This window comes from Oryza sativa, chromosome 6 (genome assembly GCF_034140825.1).
Source record: "Oryza sativa Japonica Group chromosome 6, ASM3414082v1".
NCBI classification, from domain to species: Eukaryota; Viridiplantae; Streptophyta; class Magnoliopsida; order Poales; family Poaceae; genus Oryza; species Oryza sativa.
In genome coordinates, this window is record NC_089040.1 from 26,028,567 (window position 1) to 26,050,826 (window position 22,260).

A 22,260-nucleotide genomic window follows, 5' to 3' on the forward strand; every position below is an offset into this window, starting at 1 on the left:
ATTTTTCTTCTACTCTTAAATGTGCCCATTTTTTCCCATTAGAAGTGAGCCTGAATTCTTGATCTAATTATGGAGAACTTATATATCTTGCGTAATTTTACGTGGAGCTAGATAATTAAAATAGAATTAGATTTTATATATAATTCTTAAATTATCTTTTTAGATGTAAAAAAGCAGAATTGGATTCTGTATACAACTCTTATCTTCTGCTTCCAAATATCAATATATATCGTTGCATTTTGTATGCTCGGGTGTTTACCCTTCCTAGGAAGGTTGTTGTTGTTGTTATTTTATCTTCTCTATCAAAGATATAAGGCAAAGCTTTTGCCTTTCTGTTTCAAAAATTATATTTTGCGCACAAATATATCTATTAGTTTATACCATTGTAATTTGGACTCATGAGTCCATGAGCTGACACATTATTCTTTGTCTCTGATTGATATCAAAATTTCTAAAAAAAAAATATGGTGTTTCCTCTAAGAGTTTTCTTGCTATATAAGTTTGATTTTTATCATCGTTGGATTCAACTCGAGAATCATGCTCTAGTGGTTTAGCATAATGATGATATGTCTTCCGTGTAGCAGTGTGGTATGATGGCAACGTTGATACTATACTAATTAATAAACTCCCCCATCTCATTTTAAATACAATTATATGTTTTTTTTCCAACGTTTGACTATCCGTCTTATTTAAATTTTTTGTATGATTGGTACTTTTGTTGTTACTAGATGATAAAACATGAATAAAACTTTACGCGTGACTTTTTCTTCATTTTTTATAATTTTTTTAAAAAAACGAACGGTCAAATATTAGACATGGAAACCCATAACTACGCTTAAAATAAAAAGGGTAGCTTTTTTATGATAGGGTGAGAGCAAACTGTTCCTAGAGATAGATGAATGCCAAGAAGCACCATGTCTGTTAAGAGTTGTTGGAAGGTAGCATAGTGAAGTGGTGATGCAGTGCACCAATGTTATAAGTGAGAAAAACGGGTGGTGGTTAGGATTGGTGATAGGGGTGATAAGATAGATTGGTTTTAAGAGGCTGATTGATGCAGAAAGTGAGGGAAATGACACAGTAGAGGGATTATAATGGAAAAAGATGATGAATATGTGATAGTGGTCAGCTAAAGGGGTGGCTGAGGCTAATCAAGTGCTTAAGCAAGTATACGGCTGGGAAAGATGCTCCGTTCTTTTTCCACTTCATGCTTAATTTGAATATCAACAGAGTCTCTATTACACATGTTTTGTCATTAATTTCTTAAAATATATTTGGAACGTTATCCCATCTACAGTAATCACCATCTACAGTTTCAAAGGAAAAGGAAACAGTAACCGCTAACAAACCTAACGGCCAACGGTCCCAACCTCCCGAAAACACCCCAGGTGGCCAGGTCATTAACTGCATGTCACTGGCTTCACTTTTCTCATTTCAGATTTTTTTTTTGCGGGGAAGAGCAAAATCGAGCATGTTTAGTTGGTGAAATAAAAATGTTTTGAGTGTCACATCGGACGTTTGACCGGATGTCGGAAGAGGTTTTCGGATACGAATGAAAAAAACTAATTTCATAATTCGTCTGGAAACCGCGAGACGAATCTTTTCAGCCTAATTAATCCGTCATTAGCACATGTGGGTTATTGTATCACTTATGGCTAATCATAAACTAATTAGGCTCAAAAGATCATTAGCACATGTGGGTTATTGTATCACTTATGGCTAATCATAGACTAATTAGGCTCAAAAGATTCGTTTCGCGATTTACATGCAAACTGTGCAGTTAGTTTTTCTTTTTATCTATATTTAATGCTCCATAAATATGTCCAAAGATTCGATGTGATGTTTTTAGGAAAAGTTTTTGAGTAACTAAGCTGCCCCATACATTACTCAACCAACAAATCCTTACATAGTTACATATATGCTGAGAAATAAAGCTACAAGAGTCACCTGACCAAAAATTTGAGAGCTGGTCGGTGCGAGCTTTATATGCTAACATATGATTAACTTGATTTTAGGATCTCTGTATCTTCTTTATGATAATTTCCCTCTCATCAAGTATCAGGCGCTTGATCTCTCTGACAATGTACGCGAGAGCAGAGCGATCATGGTCTTTCGACTGTACAAGTTGAACCGCCGTCAGGCAATCATTCTCAACTTCGATAGGGAGTAAAGTCCATTGGAGTGCCAACCCAATTCCTTCCACACAAGCTAGAAGTTCTGTTTCCAAAGCCTCACGGTAACTATTCAGAAACCTGCAAGAGGAGAAAATGATCTCCCCTGAACTGTTCCTCAGCACCATCCCAATTACTAATTAACAAGATCGATGTGTCCAAGAAATCGTGAAGGCCACAGAAATAGCAGAGGGACCAATCCAAGGGAGCCCCAATCCTGCCCGAAATGCTGCGGCTTCCGGCGGAATCAGCCGCTGCCGCCGCCGTCCGACGAAGTCGCCGTCCTGGGCAGGCAAACCGCGGCTGCAGATAACATTTGGTCTGTCAACCTGAACAAACAAAAAAGAAAAAGGTCATATATATCAGGTTGCAACTGATGAATGATCACTATCAACGCATAATAATATTATTATTCTGGAACCTGATTCTGACTTGTGGTTTGGGGTTGGGGAGATCAGATCGAGTTGAATATAATCTAATCGCGTCTTGCAAGAATGGCGTGGAGACGACGCGGACGATCGAGGCCGGGCAGCCGGCAGCCGGCACGTACGGGAATTGATCAAGTTCGGGCGGCGGTGACGAACTTTGTTTTGATCAGAGAAAAAAAACTAATCATCAAAAATATGGTCGTCGATCTGTTGTCTCTCGTCGCCGTTGCCGGACAGCGACGGAGTCCAATCTTTTTTCGTTGACATGTCGCTCATCAGATTAGTTAACCCACTAACCGTTATTAAACGGAGTTCTCTTTTATCCCATTTCTCAACTTCTACTCTCTCTCTCTCTATATATTCATGTGTATGTTTCTCAAACGACTAAGCAATATGTTTTTAAAAAATACTTTCTATAAAAAATACTTTTAAAATCATAATAGTATATTTTTTAAATTATTTTAGTTAATACTTGATTAATTATGCGTCAATTTATCGCTATGTTTTACTCCCTCCGTTTCACAATGTAAGACTTTTTAGCATTGTCCATATATATATATATATATATATGTTAATGAATCTAAATACATACATATGTCTAGATTCGTTAACATCTAAATAAATATAAGCAATGCTAGAACGTTTTACATTGTTAAACGGAGGAAGTACTTGCGAGGGTAGAAGTGTTTTCAACTCGTCGAAAGAACACATGCAGTCTAAAAGGATCGATGCTTCGAACACTAATCACAAATCGGAACCGTTAAACTGAGCGGTCAATATAATGAAGCTGACCATGAGCGAATGAACATATGGTCCCTTGCAGCTGATTGTTTGTGACCAAAAACGCAAGTGAGACAACACACGACTCGACAGTACGGGTGTACTACTACCAGACGCCAGGTGTGAAACGGAAAAGACGATCAGGCTCAGTCCAAGGTACATGCTGCCGTACGTACAGCTCGTGCCCATATCATATCATATCTATAGTAGGATTGGATTAGATATGACTGCGTGCACGTACGTACGGTCCAGTCCTCTCGTCTTCGCTTCTGGAACGGTTAGCTTCGTTTACTGTGGGTGCATGATCGATCGAGCTGATAAACGAAACGTGGAAACGCACGAGGAGCACGAGAAATAATCTTCGTTTTCGTCGACGGCATGTGTAGTGTAACCACCGTACCTGCAGCCAGTCAACCAACCAACCAACCAAACGGACGGACGGAGACAGACAAACACACATGTGAATCAATCTGGCCGCATCAGAAGGCCCCATGCTTGACTGCATGCGTGCACAAGCAAATAACAGTAGCCCCATCGAAATAAGCCAAACGATGTATTTATAAAATAAAAATAATTTTTTTTATATATGTGTTATTAGTGATTTAAAGGTAAAAGCTGAAAAATAAACTTGGATAAAAAAATCGTAAAATCAGCTTTAAATTTTAAGTCGAAAATTAAGATTTTCTTTTACTAATAAACATAAGTATAAAAGAAAAAAAATGCGGCCGAGGATGAAGTCCAGGTCGTCCTACCACTACGGCTCACACACGATTCTGTCCTAAACACAGGTGATCTCTCCTCGTTTGCAACCACTAGTCGTAGCACGTTCCGTGACTAGTATTCGTAGAGTACGTAGTGGGAGCAGTGCCACCGCTTGAGACTTGAGATGAAAACCTTTTTTTTTTTTGGTTATTGCGCTTTAACTTCCACTTCTTCGGCTGGTTTCTAGCGGCGGGGGCACACGGTTTTGCGAAGTGATTTCCAGCCAGACCTAGCTCGATCGATCACTAGTCACTAGTAGTTACCACCTCCCCTATAGCTAACTACAGTACGTATCGTGCAGCTGATGAGTGGCAAATCGCCGGCAAGAGATCTCGGAATAATAATCCGGCGCCGGCGCTCCCGCATCTCCTCGAAAACCAGCTGCGGGCCTTCCCTTTTTTCCTTCAAGACATCGCGGGCAATTGCCAATTATACTCTACATACATGGTTGCCAAAAATTAATTTAGTTTCTCGAACAAAAAAAATTGAAGGTTATAAGTTATAACTATGGGTCGCAGTACAGGATAAGCTCCGGGGAAAAAATGAATTTGTTTGGACTTAGAGAAAACTTCAAAATCAGCGAGAACATTTTCAAAATTTAATATCCGTCTGAAAATTTTGTGACATGATACGATACACCGTGAGACGACTGAAACAAGCAAACGCCTATCTCCGATAGAATATGCCTGAATGCCTCGGACTTCGCCTGCAGCCCGCGGGTTTGGGCGCGCGTGGCGGACGAAGCGGGCGCACATATCCGATCGATCGAACGAGACCGCGTTCGCGCGCGCGCGCGCGGCGTCAGCGCCCACGCGACGGCCCGTGGTTTTTGGCTTCTGCTGCTCTCTGCTTGGTCGGATTTTGCGGGGGAAACCCCGAGAAAGCGTTGGTTTTGCACACGGGGTTCCGGTTGTTCGTAGGCGATTTTGGCCAATTGGGAGTGGTTGCCCATTTGCCATGTCAACGCACCGTACTAATTAATCCTTGTTTATCTGGCCGACCGACCAAATGAGGAGCAGTTGTTGTATTCTGCTGGATGCAAAGGAGAACGTGTAGACATGTACTACTATGTATAACTAGGTTGACTTTTTTTTCTCTCTCTCAAAAAGTTTAGCTAAGTTGACTTTAACCCCTAAACGAGTGATCTGCAAGTTTAGGAACCGGAATGACACAGTCGAACAAGTTTGAGGACCTGAACGGTCGATTTGCGAGTTTAGGGATCGGGATGACACAGCGGTACAAATTTATAGACCGGTGATGGACTTTACTCTTTTTTTTTCACCATGTTTGCAAGATACCAAATTTGTTACTTTCTTTATATATTTTTACAGATTCTATAACGAAGATTCACTACTGTTGATGTGCTTATTTTATGTTCCACCTGGTGCTTCCTAATTGCAGTAGAAACACTTGCTTTCACATATTTCCATCGTTAAATAGTACTGTAACATTTATTCTTCTAAAGAAAGTGCTAATGTTCCCGTTGGTTCTTATTTGTCAACAATGTTTTTTTTTTGCGGGGATTATTTGTCAACAATGTTGCAATGATCAAGTGGCAACCATTGTCCTCACATTACAAATGAACACACCCAGTACAAAACTGCAATATGTTGCTCGTACAACTATACAAGTTGTTCTATGAGGGAGAAGAAAAACTAGCAGCCATTTGTCACCATGGCAAGAGGCAGAAGATTAGTTCACAATAGAGCAAAAACAAAGGGGGTGAAATGAAAGAAACAAAGAAATTTCCATTCGTTTCAGCCGGCCACTACTCTCCCCTACTTTCGGCGCCTCCTCTATAAAAACCACATTTTCTTTGGTCTCCTCTTCTCAATATTCCAAACTCCAAAAAAAACCCATTCATTTTGTGTACACAATCGGTTGATGGGATCAGGTCTCTCGTGCAATCACCGGAGCAGCACGTTGCTTCGCCATCATCAGCCGGCGGCGGCGCCGCCGGCACAGGTCATCGCCGCCGACGGGTCGCTGACGGAGGTCGCCGCCGCCGCCGCCTCCTGCCCTGTCAGCGTATCCGACGTGCTCGGCGGCAATGCCGGCCGGCTCTTCCTGTGCAGCTCCGACGCGCTCTACTTCGACGTCGACGTCCCCGCCCTCGACGGCGGCGAGCTACTCCGGCCGGGGCAGATATACTTCCTGCTCCCCGTGTCCATGCTCGGGCGGCCCCTCTCCGGCGTCGACATGGCCGCGCTCGCCGTGCGCGCCAGCGACGCGCTGGTGGCGAGGGCGCGGCCTCGCCACCAGCGCGGCGGCGGCGTCAAGAAGGTGCGCATCATGCCGATGCTCGCGGCGAACGGATGCGGCGGCGACGACCGCGACGGCGAAATCAACGAGAAGCTTAACGAGAGGACTCTCGGCGAGTCGGTGATGACACGGCCATGCTGTCCGGCGAGCTCCGGCGACAAATTAGCGGCGGCGGCGCCGCCGGTGAAGAGGCTGCTCAGCACCATCGACGAGGACGCCGAGTGATAAAATGGAATTGATCGAAGCATAAGCATGCGGATGATCGACAAGTTGAAAAGAAATTAAGATTGTTGATACTTTTTTTTGTTTACTTTGTTAGGTGGGTTGACAAATTTTTGGGGGTAGAAATTTAGTTAGTTAAAGAGCCAATGATACCAAGGAAATGTCTTGTTTATTTGGTCATATGCCTTTGTCAATTTGATACAAGGTGAAAATAATGTGATTCATTTATTCAAGCTTGCACATAATTGCTATATATCTATCTATCTATTATCTATTATCTATTATCTATCTATCTATCTTCTATCTATCTATCTATCTATCTATCTTCTATCTATTATCTATCTATCTATCTATCTATCTATTATATACTAAAAGTCCATTAAACTTCCTACAAACGCTCTCAGGCCGCCACGTAGGACCCCTACAATCGCTCCTAGGCTGCCACGTGGCTCTATCAAATCTAACCGTCGATTTTCACTTAAATTAGTGGACCCAATATTTTAGACCATTAGATTAAATTTTCACTTAAATTGTTAGACCCGATATTTTCGACTATTAGAATAGATGTATTTTATTTCAAAGAAACTAATTCCTTACTCTGTTACGTATTTATTATGCGGATGAGCTATATATGTCGCACGTTTTTTTTTTCTGAAAACAGTCGAATCTCTGGCCGTGGATGGTTTGATATACTGTGGATAAACGCTCGAAGGATGCAACTTTCCTTTTTTTATCATCGTTATTAATCCTTTACCTTTTTTATTAGCATCCCTAAAAGTCCATTAAACTTCCTACAAACGCTCTCAGGCCGCCACGTAGGACCCCTACAATCGCTCCTAGGCTGCCACGTGGCTCTATCAAATCTAACCGTCGATTTTCACTTAAATTAGTGGACCCAATATTTTAGACCATTAGATTAAATTTTCACTTAAATTGTTAGACCCGATATTTTCGACTATTAGAATAGATGTATTTTATTTCAAAAAAACTAATTCCTTACTCTGTTACGTATTTATTATGCGGATGAGCTATATATGTCGCACGTTTTTTTTTTCTGAAAACAGTCGAATCTCTGGCCGTTGATGGTTTGATATACTGTGGATAAACGCTCGAAGGATGCAACTTTCCTTTTTTTATCATCGTTATTAATCCTTTACCTTTTTTATTAGCATCGGATTTTTCCTGTATGTATGATGACACGTTAGTTACGTTATAATTACATCCTATTTACACTATAATTACATACTAATTACATATGTAATTTTGAAACTTACGTATGTAATTTTGTGATTTACATATATAATTTTGGGACTTACAATGTAAATATGACGCTATAAATATAGCTATTCTTTTTATTATGTATATATGGAAAAAAACTTCATACGCTCAAGAAACTAACGAAGCATACCTACTGTTCGCGTCAGAAGAAAAAAAACTACGCACAGAATTACCGTAAAATCAATAAGCAAAACAAAAAGCATACATACTTAGTACCATTGGAAAAAAAATTGATGACATTTAAAATATGATTTTCTATTATTTAAAGATAAAACATATTACTCTATAAATTTACATAAATATTACCGTCGATTTTCATTTAAATTGTTGGACCCGACCAATGTTTTAGAACATTAGATTAGATGTCTAAAAGTCCATTAAACTTCCCAAAAATACTCCTAATTCACCATATGACATCCTACAAATGCTACTAAGTTGCCATGTGATGCTCTAATAAATTAGTGAAATTCTTAAAAAATCTAAAATAACAAACATATTTTTATTAAATTTGGTGGACCCAATATGTACAACTATTAGATAAATTTTCAAGAAAAAATTCCACTCCTAAACCCGGGCCCACCTAAGTCTATATGTATAAGTTAGTTTTTTTAAAAAACGAACGTACGTATGTACGCCTCCTCTTCCTTCAACTCATTTCTCAACTTTTTCACTCTCCTATTTTCATGCCTTATTAGTTTGATAAGCAATAATTTTGTGTTAAACAATTAAGCTTCAAAATCATACAACTAATTTCTGATCCACGTAACTATTTATATTATTCATAACTAAATTACAGCTGAAGACCATATTTCACTATAATTTAGCTTTGAAAAAAAATATCATTTTGGTTTATATTTTCTAACTTTTGCATGCCATTCAAGCAATTATAAGAAATATAAAATAATAATAATAATAATATATATTTTATCATAATACATAACTTCATAATAAGTAAATTAGGTCTACAATCATAAAAGTAAAATGAATATACAATTAGTAATGTTTCCAAAATATGTTAGTTAGAAAGCAAAACTTATGAAAAAGTAAGCAATTATAACATCTAAATCACACAGCTAATATTGATGACCTTATGTCTTTAGACTATTTTACATTTAAAGACCCATATACACTGTAATATCGACTTTGAGAAGAAATGGGCTATATTAATTTTTCTAATTTTTGTGTGCCATTCGAACAATTATAAAATTATAGAAAGATAATGATATAGATTTTATCACCATATATGACTTCAAAATAATTAAATTAAATCTATATGGATAAAAGTAAAATGAACCTAACACAGACCATAATATAGAATGAAAATAAGTATTATATTACCGTAAATCATTGTACATCCTCTGAGCACACTTAAGGCGTCACGTGTTACGTCTTAAATAAAAATAAAACTTTATAAATTGGAAGAAAAACCATCTGACCATCAGTTTGCACTTAAAGTCTTAAGCCGCCATGTGTTACGTCTTAAAAATTAGAAAAAATAACAAAAAAATGTGACAAAAAATAGATAATCAGTTTCACTTAAATCATTTAGATAAAATAGAAAAAACCACCCCTCCACTCACCCTCGCCCCACACATACGCAGAACACGGCATAACACGTCCCTTCCCTTCTCGGCTTGAGTTCTCCACTCTACCCCTTCCTATTTATATAGCCAGAAATAATCAAAAATATTAACACATGCATAAATTTCAAGCTATATATCTGATATCTAATCTAAATATTGTTATACTTATAATTAAAACAATGATTGTAAAGATCCATAAAGCCTATAGTTTGAACTGGTATAAAATATAAAATAAAGCAAGTAATAGAAAATGTCAATAGGGACTAAATTAAACTGTTTAGAGAAAATGTAATAAGTTCGTAAAAAAATTGGTTCTTACATTTCACTAAAATTGGACCAACCATTGAATGTTCGATTTTCGTAACAATTTTACAATGCTTAGACATTAATGGCCTTACATCCATCGTATATCTACGCATATAAACCGTACTAAGATTCGCAGTATATAGTTCATTGAAATTTCATATTTGTTACTATTAAGTTTAAAATTTTGGGTTCATGTTAACTAGGTATTTTCTTTTGAAAAAGATAGTATAGATCATACAAATCACAAGGAAGCGAGATATATGACATGTCTTTATTAATTTATATATAAGTATGTAACAACTTACATGAACTTAAACCAACTAGAAGGAGAAATACTTGATGGTACAAATATAACATATTTATTAACAATAATAGTTCTATTAAAAAAGAGGACAAAACACCTTACTCCTAATGTACGCTTGATTTGTTAGACACGTTTTCCAAACAAACTAAATAGAAATTCTTTCTATATAATAAAGAAATCATAGATAAATATTTATACAGATGTATTAAATATTATATATTTGAAAACCTAACAAATATCTTGGAAAAACTATCAAAGCAAAATGACAATGAACAGCGGAGGCCTCACCGTCTCATTCAAAAACAATATATTAATTTTAAACATGGGAGGTGTCAGCCAATTGATATTCTGTTTTTATATATATTTCAAACGCAATATACAATACATGCCCGCGCGAATGCGTGGGCTACCTTCCTAGTTACTATTAGTAGTACCTATGTTTGGTTAATGGTTAGAGCATCATCACCCAATGCAGATACACAACACTATCAGGCCGAGTTTAGTTTCAAATTTTTTCTTCAAACTTTCAATTTTTCCATCACATCAAAACTTTTCATACACACACAAAATTTCAACTTTTCCGTCACATCGTTTCAATTTCAATTAAACTTCCAATTTTGACGTGAACTAAATACACCCAGACCTAAGGCTGTGTTCGGGAGGTCACATCATTTACACACCACTTTATATAGACTTCCCCAACTTCTAATGAATACCTGCAATGCTTTTATGGTACATGTCCCCTTTCTTTGGCAAAATTGTGGTGCCTAAGGTTCGTTTGTGTATGGTAAAATTCAGAAAGGGGAAAAGGGTGAAGCTTATTGGGCACCTGTCGGCTAAGCATGTTTGGAGTGTAAGGCAGAGTTACTTCGAGATCATCTGTATGTGTTTATGGTGTGAAAGGCACCTCGGCTAAATATAAATATTTGTGTGACGTTACGAGCAAGGTTGAGCAACGGGAAACATGTCTTCGTTTGCGTCAGTAAAACAGCAACGCAGATCACTGCACTCCGGCGCCGTGCAGTTTGGAACAACTAGTACATGCCTTTACATACAAATATTATAATTTTACTTTGCGAGTAAGATGTCAAGATGGCCGAGTTGGTCTAAGGCGCCAGTTTCAGGTACTGGTCCGAAAGGGCATGGGTTCGAATCCCATTCTTGACAAAAAAAATTTTATTTCGTTTTCGCTACTTCTGCGAGCTCTTTTTCTTCGTATGTGCCACGGTCCTTTTAACTTTTGCCCGAGTGGAAGTTCTCCGTTTCTTTTTGGCTGGTTTGCCTTATCTTTTTCTTCGTATATGCGGTAAGGTCCTTTTAACTTTTGGCCCAAGTGAATATTCTTCTCCGCCTCTTTTTGCCTGGTTTGCTTTGTGCCATCGATTGGTGAGCTGACCACGAGTAATTCCTAGTGCTAATCTGACTAGACTTGGCTCTTACGCTGTACACTCACAGACTCTTCTTCTTGCAGCGCCTCCAAATGCCAACCAGTCCAACGCACCCACACGAAGGGAGAAAAGCAAAGGAAACAGGCGGCGCCAACCAGTGAACCCCGGCCCATCTTGCCTTTCGTCTACCTTACCTTTTTCCTTTTTTTTAACAAAATAAAAAAAAACTTTCTTATGAAGTACTCCGTACTAGAGTATTGTCGTTTGACTAGGAAGCTGCAGTTAAAAGTCAGAAAGGAAGGCCTGGACACGCTGCTGCTGCTGCTGGCAATTTACCGGCACCTTTCTTTGAAGTTAGCCGATCGCATGCTTTGCACGGCGATACGCGGACTCAATCAACGGATCAACTACTCCCACCGTCCCATAATATAAGGGATTTTGAGTCTTTGCTTGCACTGTTTGACCACTCGTCTTATTCAAAAAATTTTAAAATTATTATTCATTTTTTATGATTTACTTTATTATCCAAAGTACATTAAACACAACTTTTCGTTTTTTATATTTGCATAAATTTCTTTTTTAATAAAACGAGTGATCAAACAGTACAAACCAAAATTCAAAATACCTTATATTATGAAACGGAGGGAGTAGCTACTAGTGGTGGAAGACACCGAATCAGCGCGTACGGAGCACAGCGATGTCGCACACTGTTTTTTTCGTCGCGTACGCTGCCGTGCCGTTCTCCGATCGATCCATGTGTTTTCTCCGACGCCGGCAAACACGCAAGCGGATACTTCCCCTCGCCGCTAGTGATGTTAAACCTTTACCCGGCTGAGACTTCATGCTCGGCACGGCAGCGCGTGGAGCGGTGAGGTAGCTGCCGATCAGGAACGGGCGAAAACTCCACTAAATTTTAATATTGATAAGTAAATAGATAATGAAATTTTTATAGTAAATACTATTTTTATATTGAAATTTGCTTGGGCTTAAAAAAAATCTTTTTGGCTCCCTGATCATCGTGAGTCATGAACCACCAATGCTACGGGAATTTCAGAAACCTGCAACCGAGCGATGTCCAAGCTATTTTTCGCTGTAGTCATCGTATATAATCCCCTCCATCATGGGAAAACATCACGTCATCAAGCTAAGGCCATGAGAAACCAGGGGTTTCTTATAAGAAATCCTTCTAGAAACAGTATGAAACTCTGCCGATATAAATGGTGTGAAATATCGATACTCAACTACTCAAGTAGTATGTCGGCGATTCAGTTCTCCATTGCATTGTAGCCATAACTATAGGCTATATAGGAGGATCCTCTGGATTTACATGAAGAAAGTCGGAGGTGAACAATTCTGTGGCTTCGTGAGATTTTCAGATATCCAATTCACGACGAATGGACAAGATTAATGCATTACAGTTCCACCGTAAACAGTGATTTACTGCAATACTTACACTGTACCAACCGCAAATTCATACATCACTAACTCATTTTAATGTGCGTCTATGTCTTTTATGCCCTGAAAGTCATAAGATTAGGTTCTATGCACAGCTGATGTCAACTCTGGGAACACCATAGTTCACGCTGTTGACTTGTAGTCTCTCTCCATTCATGCCAATGAGGCAATGACAGCTGAACGGTAGGGCCAGTACGTCTACAGAATAAAGGGTGAACTTTTTGTTCGATGTTTTTATCAGCAATAATAGAAATATAGTGCGCGAAAACTAAAATTGGATGGATAAATATGACAATAATTTATTAAGGTTCATCTCCTCTCAATAAGATGTAATAACAGACTCCTGTTTGACGAATTGATTCTTATATAGGGTTAGGGGGCAGCATTATAGAGAGGATATAAGACAAAACAGTCACCGAGTTCTACTTATATAATACATAGATACGAATGAAAAAACTAATTTTATAACTCGTCTGAAAACCGCGAGACAAATTTATTAAGTCTAGTTAATCCATCATTAGTATATGTGGGTTACTGTAATACTTATGGTTAATGATGGACTAATTAGGCTCAAAAGATTCGTCTCGTGATTTTCATGCTAACTGTACAATTAAGTTTTTTATCTATATTTAATCATCTATGTATATGTCCAAAGATTTAATGTGATGTTTTTAGGTAAATTTTTTTTAGAACTAAACCAGGCCTTATTCCTGTGGGGCTTGGAGGCAGCATACTGGGGGTGTGTCGCGGGCGGCGACACTGTGGCCCGGTAACTTTTGAAAGTTGGAAGTGCTCACTTTGGCCCCCGTTTGGGGTCTTGTTCAGCAATGATCATTGTCAACGGATGAATAGATCGACCACGTGAAGGGCGAGCTGATGATTGGTATCAGTACCACAGTCTATAAACGATAGATTTGTGGATTGGGGAGCAGAATCAACCGGAGCAATCGATAGAAATGTTCTAAATCGAAGTAGAAGCAGGCAGGACGAAAAGGGGGAAGACAATGCACAGAATGCAAAGGATAAACGGGCCGGCCGATGATAAGGAATGATTGCGTGCCTGTGGTACTAAAGGAACATGATTCATGTCCGAAATACTACTACTATGTGAAAGCAGGGTTTCCCAAACCGCCGGGTCAGGGTTACCGCGCCCCGGCGGTGAACACAGGTACCGCACAGTAACCGTAGTAACCGTAGCAAATGAAACCGTGTAAAATTTATCAAAACTAGGAAGGTAGCCCGCGCAGTTGCGCGGACATCTTATTTAAAATATTATTTTTTTTGTTGTTATTATGATTTTTTACATTATGACTTGATCTCTCGGTGAAAGAATTTATGGTTTAAAAAAATAGGTACAGGAAAAAATAGTTATCTCCTAGGTCGACCTACCCGCCCTGCTCTCTCTATCTCCCTTCCTTTTCAGTGGCTATGTTCTATCTACTCCCCCTGTCTCAAATATAATAACCTAGGATTTCTTTCCAGTAGCTATGTCCTATCTACTCCCTCCGTCTCAAATATAATAACCTAGGATTGAATGAGATGTTTCTTATTACAATATATCATGACAGAGAGTCTATCCAGATACATTGTAGTATGAAACATCATATTCAATCTTAGATACTTATATTTTAGGACGGATGGAGAAAGTATTTCCCTTAATTAATGGATTGGGCGTCAGCTATTGGGCTGGTGCCGTAGATCTCTATTGCAAGGATGACTCGTCCAAATTGCGTGTTGCAAAGGACGGGAGGACGAAGCCACCAAAATTGTGTGTTGGAGAGGATTAAAAAGTGTTGCTGGTGAGGTGAAATATATGTATGCAAGCCGGTGTGTGTGTATATATATAAAATCTTGCCTCATGAAACTAATCTTGCTTGCTTTGATATAGATTTGAAATATTGTCTTGTGTACACAATTATGGAACTAATCTTCGTTTATTCATGACAAATCCATGCGCTGCACGCGCCTAATCTTGCATGCCATATGTGATTAGATTTTGCTTTGACATTAATTTCGAATCTTGCCTCCCATACACAATTATATATGGATCTAATCTTCGTTAGTTCACGTTATGGAAATAACCCATGCACTGCACGTGCGGGCCCTAGGGGGTTCTCAACTCTCTTGTTGCGCCACGTGGCGAAGCGTTTTGAGGGAGCCACGTAGCAGCTTGAGATCATATTTAGGAAGTTTAATGAATTTTTAGTATATAGATAGATTTTATATTATTTTTAAATTTAATTAAATTTAAGGTGGTTACCGCGGTTTTTCTTTTACCGTACCGCGCGGTTACCGGTGGTTTTGCAGACCTTGCGTGAAAGTACGTGCAGCGTTTCTTTCATTCTAGAATAAGTAAACCTAATAAAGTACGTTAGAAGGTCTGAATAGATTTGCAATAGTAGTATATGCCACATCTCGACATCTCGTATTAGGTTTGTTGGTTTTGAGACCAAGGAGTAACTCTTTTGCCCCTTCTTCATTTTATCCCCCCTTGTTTGCATCAGAGATAGGGTTTGCAATTTCAGTAATCACTGAAATTTTTGAAATTTCGGTGGTTGCTAAAGTTTAATAATATTCATGCTTTTTGTGTTTTTTGATCGAGCTTATTTGAAATTTTTAACATATTTTGATAAGATTTTATCAAATTCACAGATATTTAAAAAAATCTAAAAATTTTGGGAAAGTTTTGTGCTTGTTGGAATTTCGAACCCCACCGAAATTTCGAATCATGATTAGGGGTAGAGGATGGGAGTGGAGCATAGGGGTGAAAACGGTATGAAAATTTTCCGGATTCCGGACCTATTTTTGAAAACGGAGTCTGTTGGTCGGAATTTTCCGGAAATGGAAACGAATTCGGAAATATTTTCTCGGTAATGGAATCGAAAATGATAAGGACAGTTTCCGTCGGAACTCGGAATTGGTCGGAAAATTTCCGGAAAATTTCTTGGAATTTCCAGAAATTTTGTGACGGAAAAACCATGGATTTTTTTAAGCACTGAATAGTGAATACTTGGTTTTGGCTGTTATTTTTTAAAAACTATTTGTTATGCAAATCTAAAATTACATAAGAATATTTTTTTTCTTGCATCGGGATTTATGAACATCATTACTCTCTTAAATATAGATAATTTATTCCATAGATTGTGTTTTGTGATGTACCGTTGATACTTAATAATTGGATTTATATGATTGTGTTTTATGATGAATTGTTGACCGTTGAGACTTGAGAATTGGATTTATCAGTTTGAGGGGTTTTTTTATTCCAATAAATTTTTGTTACTGTATTCGCGCCGGTTCGTTTTCGCTTCGTTTTCGGTTCCGATAATATTCGATTCCGTTTTCGTATCCGGGGTTTCCGATTCCAAAAAAATAGAAAAACTAAAACAATAAAGATGATTTCCGTCCGTTTCTATACCATTTTCACCCTAGCGGAGCGGGAGGCGTCGACCCCTCCCAGAGGGTGGAGCGGGGCTAGCTGGAGGTCCGGACCGGAGGTGGCCAAGAGAGGTCCTCGGCGGCGACAAAGAACAGGAGTTTCAATTCAAGTCAACATCCTCGATCTCTTCCGTCTCTTTTCTCGTCATTGAAGATAGGGGAACGTTTGCCCGTTGAAACGGAATCTCTTGCCAGTAGTCAGAGGGAGCTGACGACAGTGGCGCGAAGGTCTCAAACATTCGGCCCCGCACACGCCGTCACCGGCGTCGGCGGGCAGATCACCTTGGGTGTCGTACGTCCTGCTTGAGCTCTTGTCCGGGAAGCCTTAGCCTTGCTGCTGTGAGAGGAATCGGAGGGGCAGCTGGTGGTCGACGGCGAGGACACGAGGGTCACGGTGGCGTTCATGTCGATGTCGGGAGGTGGGCTCACGTCGTCGCGCTGCGGTGCGTGGCGCGGGAGGCGGGAGCCCCGCAGGCGGCCGTCGATGGCGGAGGTGTTCCTTCCTCTCGCTCTCGGCGTTGCACAAATCGACGTTCGGTTGGGGAATCGTGGATCTCGGCGTCTCGGCGGCGTGATGAGTGAAGGCCGAATGGAGACCCACTAGGCCGGTGGCCCAATTGGGAGTTCGAAGATTACCACTCTAGTTAGGCCCATGATGGCCTTGCAGCCCAGCAAGAAAGGACCGCTTCTGTACTGTGCCCATACATAGTTACTCTCACTTACATGCTCGCCGTTTCTTCTATGAAAAAGTAATATTAGAGTTACTAAGAGGTATCAATATTTTTTAGTGTAAATATTGATATCTACCAGAGACGTCGAGAGGTATCAAATTTTATAAAAAAAGAATAAAGTACCTTCTGACTGTCAACCACTCCCAATGAAAATGGTAGAGAACATATTTGACACTATGCTTCTTCTTAATATCTCACGTCGAAAAAATTGAGCTTCCTTAATTGCTACCTACCGAGGACCATAGAAGCTGATGCGCTGTAATTCTGAGGATCCCAATCAACCGTGAGGTTGTACACCGCTGAGAGCGTGACGAACACCTCCTCCATGGAAGGCCGCGCCCGTGGCTCCCGCGCCACGCACCGAACGGCCAGCGCGGCCACCGCGGACGCGACACCGATCGGGTAGTGGCCTTGCAGCTGAGGGTCCATGAACGCCCTCAGCTTGAACCATGCGCCATCGCCGTCGACGAGCCCGTCCGCCGCCTGCCACAGCAGCATGTTCTGCCCGTCATCGTCGGTGACAAACGCCGCCGTCTTCCCGGACAAGAGCTCGAGCTGGATGACACCGAAGCTGAACACGTCGAGCTTGGGACTGATCAGGCCGTGCTCCAGGTACTCCGGCGCCAGGTAACCGTGGGTGCCCACGACGTGGTGTGTCATCAGGGCGATGCTGTCGTCTCCGGCTGCGACGGCGACGGCCACGGCGCGCGCGAACCCGAGGCTCGAGACCTTCGCGCGGAGGTTCGCGTCGAGGAGGACGTTGCCGCTGTTGAGATTCTTGTGCACGTAGGGAGGGTTGGTGAAGTGGTGCAGGTAGTTGAGCCCACCCGCGACGTCGAGCGCCACCAGAACGCGCTGCTTCCAGCCGAGGACACGGCGGAGACACGCGGCTGCGCTGCCGGGGTGAAGCCACTCGCTGAGCGCGCCGTTCTCGGCGAACTCGAGCACCAGGTAGGTGTCGTCTCCGTTCGCGCACAGGCCCCGGAGCCGGACGAGGCCGGAGTGGTTGACGCGGCCGAGGACGTCGACCTCACCGCGCACGTCGTCGCCGCCGGCGGCCACGCGTTTCACCGCGAAAGCCTCGCCGTTGATCACCGCGCGGTACACCGACGATCCGGCGGCCACTCTCCGCTCCTCCGCGAACCCCGCCGTCGCCGTCTCGATGTCCGCGTAGCTGTAGGCAGCCAGAGTCTCCACCGCGCCACGCACAGCCGCTACCAGGGGGGTCTCCCTGGCCATGCCTGAGCTGTCGCCGACGGGGCGCCGCCGCCTTCGACGCCATAGCAAGAACACAGCAAGAACGGCAGCCCACGCAGAGACGCCGCATCCGACGCCGATACCCAAGCCAGCCAGCAAGCCATTGCTGCAGGGACTCGACACGTAAAATTTCTGAGATTCCGGCGGAGTCGTGGAAGTAATAGTAGTATTCGCGAGCACCACTCGCGAATGCGGCGGGTGGACGAGCGGGACCAACAACGTGTTGGCGGCAAGCACGTCGCCGTGCGTAGAGTTGAATCTGCGCGCGATGCTGGTCACGTTGTCCCCCTCCTGGACCACGTACGTCAGCAGATTGTTTATTCGTCCCGTAGTCGCAGAGGGGCACGCGCAGCGGAGCGGCACGGCGAGGGGGCCGTTGATCACTGGAGACATAGCTTCGCTTGCAGGGTTATTGGCGATGATGCTTTGGTACGTCGTGAGCCCCTGGAACGTGTTATTGGCGATGAGGAAGAAGGTATCAAGTTCCTGAATGGCGTAGGTGGTGTTGTGTTGGTAGTAGCCGGTGGCCCGGTTGCAGGAGCAGGGGACAGGGACGAGGAGGAGCTGCGTGCCGTCGACGGGGGAGACGGCGAGGGGGACAGAGTTGGCGGCGGCGACGGCGGAGGGCGTCGCGTTGAGGAGGTAGGCGACGGAGAGCGGGGGGTCGGAGCGGAAGGTGAGGTAGGCGGTGCAGGACGTGGTGGCGGTGGTTTCGCTGCAGGTGTAGCCGCCGAGACAGAAGCTGTCGATGCAGTTGATATGCGCGTCGGATGGTCGTTGATACGCGCTGGCGAGCCGGAGAAACACGAGGAAGATCAGGTCGAGTGCGGCGATGCGTCTTGCTCGCGCGCCGGGCGGCATGGCTAAATTGGAGGCTCTGGCTATAGCTGCCTAAGCTCCGGGGATCCAAAATTCAGAAATGATGCTTTGCTTACGGAAGGATCATGAACTCGACGTTCCTTTTTGTAAGGGAAATTGTGTAGCAGGCGTATGTGCCCTTCCTTCTTCCGTTATCTAAAAAATTACGTCTTCCCTTCATTTTCAAATAAGCCAGCATGATAATGTTCATATCTGGTTATTATGCTGGTTTACTGAAGACAGAGGAAGGAGTACTAGTGTACTACTCTGACTTAAAAAAAGACTAAAAAACAATCATAATTTAGATATAATCTCCAAATTTTTAATATTTTTAAGTTAGTATTGGACTTTTTATGTAACGAATGAGGTACCTGCTAAAGAAAAAAAAGCTCATTTGTCTTTCTTGAGTGGCGAGTTGACTGAGCTTGTTAATCAACCATCAAATGATTAGTTTCTTTTGACCGGATGAACAGGTTCGGCAGGTTATTTCCATTTCACCAGGCCGGTGAAGGACAGCCGACGAAAAGAAAAAGGAATGTATTAGTACAGTAACAAGTAGTGGGTCGCGCACGGCATGCCAATTTATATATGCACTAGAGGCAAAATCTTGTTCTTCAGTTGAACATAAAGAAATACTCATTCTGTTCTCAGATGCTTATCACTATGACACTATCTTTTATAAATACAGTATAAACACAGGTGTTTACAACACGTCCGCACTCATTTCTATGATCACCTCCAGAAGACTCGACTGATATATCTTGATATTAACGAAATCATCATGAGTGCATCGCTGTTAACGGGTACATTACCTACCACTAAAATCCATGTGCACATCGCTCTTAACAGACACATCAACTGCCACTGAAAAAATAATTAGCTGTAAATACAAGCACCCGTGTCAAGTCTATGTTTAAGCTCATGTGGGTTGGTTTCACCACAAGAAATCTAACCAATTAAACTATAAATATTATTTTTAGGTAAATTTTGGAAGCTCTTATTTCAACGACAAACTTATAAATATCTAGAAAATAATTTTAGCATATTAATGAAACATGTTGCATATGTTAAACATAATCATTTGATTTTTGTTAAATAAATATAGTAATTTAAAATTTATTTTAATGGTCAAAATTGTAATAGTGTTGATCAATAGTGACAACCAAGTGGAAATAGAAGAAGTAGCAATTTGACTTTTTTGGCAATCGTGTGACTAGATGTTTGTAAGTCAATATATAATGCGAGTAGGTAGTATTGTTAGAGTCAACTCTGATGTGGAACGAGAGTATAGGTGGTGTTCTTTTCTTCTAAAGATAAAGATTAAGTTTTTTACGCAAAATGAGGTGGCATTAATGTATGATTGATTGGATTTTAATTATTAAAAACTTGAAAAATAGATTAATATGATATTTTAGAACAACTTTCATATAAAAAGTTTCGCACGAAACGCACCGTTTAGCACGAAAGTTTTTACACGAAACGCACCGTTTAGCAGTTTGAAAAGCGTGCTACAAAAATCTAAATCTTCATATAAGTCTTGTTGGAGAAAAGAACATGACTATGTGACATCCATACTACCCTTTTATAATTGTCGGTGACATGAGACCGGGAGTATCATGACTTAGAGACTTGAGGCAGACACGATCACCCACGTGGCCTAACCCTCCACGGGGGGGGGGGGGGGGGCGGGCCCGAGGGTGATACGGCCGCCCTTCTCTTTGTCTCCCCGAGGGGTCGGACCGCTCCCGTCTCGGCCCCGAGGGCTGGGGCGCCCCGACCCCTTGTGGATTTTGCGCCGCGTGTATGGGTTAGGTGAGCGCAGCGGCGCTCACCTAACCGCATTTATTGCGGTTTGGACGAGCGCGTCACGCCGCATGTAACGCAGTGCAGCGCGCTCGTTCATCCGGTCTGTGATCAGTCACAGACCGGTCAGATCGTGGGTTAGGTGGCGACAGGCGGTCTGACGCACGCCTCGCCCCATCCCGTCAGGACGAGAGCCTCCAAGCACTCGTCCCTAGCCGGAGCCGGCGTGTTAGCTCCTGGAGATGGCACGTTGGTTCCGGTCAGATATATGCCAGGCTTCATCCTAACCATTACAGGCAAGATATTGTATGAAGAAGGGCGAACATGCAGATTGTTAAACTAACACGTGGTGGACAAGAATGACCGATTTGTGACCGGTCTGACAATGGTCATGTCGTCAGCAGACAGCCATGTTCCCACGTCGCGCCTGCTTCCGGCGGAAGTGGAGGTAGGTATGGGCCGTCCCATCAGAAGGTCATTCGGACGGCAGCCATACAAATCTCCGTCCATTAATGAAGAGAAGTCAAGTTGGAGGGAAGAGAGGATGAGTCCCCACACAAAAGAAAGAGAGGGAGAGATGGTGCATGTGGTATCCCCTTGAGATATAAAAGGAGGACCTTGCCCACTTAGAGAGAGAAAAAAAAGAGAAAACGATCCCAGAACGATCGGGGGCTGGCTCGCACTTTGTAGCTTCTTCATACACAGATCCACCAAAACACAGGAGTAGGGTATTATGCTTCTCAGCGGCCCGAACCTGTATACATCGCCCGTGTCTTGTGTGTTTCCACTCTCGCGAACTTCCCACAGACTAGGAGCTTAGAATCTCACCCAGGGCCCCCGGCCGAACCGGCAAAGGGGGGCCTGCGCGGTCTCCCGGTGAGGAGCCCCAAGCTCCGTCATCTGGCGCGCCAGGTAGGGGCCTCTGCGAGTGATCTTCTGAGCTCTCGCATTCTTTCGTGTGCGCCAAGCTTTTCCTGTTCAGCCCAATGGCCGAACAAGCAAAGGCGCGCAACCTCTCTCCGAGTGTTAGCGGTGACGACGGGGAGCCGAACCCACGCCGTCGAGCTCGTACTCCACCGCCCCCTCCACGCCAAAGTCCTAGGAGGGAGGAGGTGCTCGAGAGGGTCGAAGGATCCGCGACTTCGACATCCACGGGTGATGGAGAAGGGCGCCGAGATGGGGAGCGTCGCCTCCTCGTCTACGGCGACGGCAGCACGCCACAGGGCGCGCTCCAAGCTGC

The 22,260-nt window shown here is 42.4% G+C and overlaps 2 protein-coding genes and 1 non-coding gene across 3 annotated transcripts; 2 read left to right on the forward strand and 1 right to left on the reverse strand.

Moving 5' to 3' along the window:
- Positions 1 to 5,970: 5,970 nt before the first annotated feature.
- LOC4341565 (uncharacterized) lies at positions 5,971 to 6,862 on the forward strand. The gene has a single exon (XM_015786909.3). It carries the CDS (start codon positions 6,023 to 6,025, stop codon positions 6,623 to 6,625), a length of 603 nt encoding a protein of 200 aa, XP_015642395.2. The 5' UTR covers positions 5,971 to 6,022; the 3' UTR covers positions 6,626 to 6,862.
- Positions 6,863 to 11,179: 4,317 nt separating this feature from the next.
- Positions 11,180 to 11,260, forward strand: TRNAL-CAG (transfer RNA leucine (anticodon CAG)). The gene has a single exon. It is a non-coding gene; the product is annotated as a tRNA-Leu (tRNA).
- A 5,980-nt stretch (positions 11,261 to 17,240) lies between these two features.
- LOC4341567 (protein LYK5) lies at positions 17,241 to 19,286 on the reverse strand. The gene has a single exon (XM_015786910.3). It carries the CDS (start codon positions 19,218 to 19,220, stop codon positions 17,328 to 17,330), a length of 1,893 nt encoding a protein of 630 aa, XP_015642396.1. The 5' UTR covers positions 19,221 to 19,286; the 3' UTR covers positions 17,241 to 17,327.
- Positions 19,287 to 22,260: the final 2,974 nt, after the last annotated feature.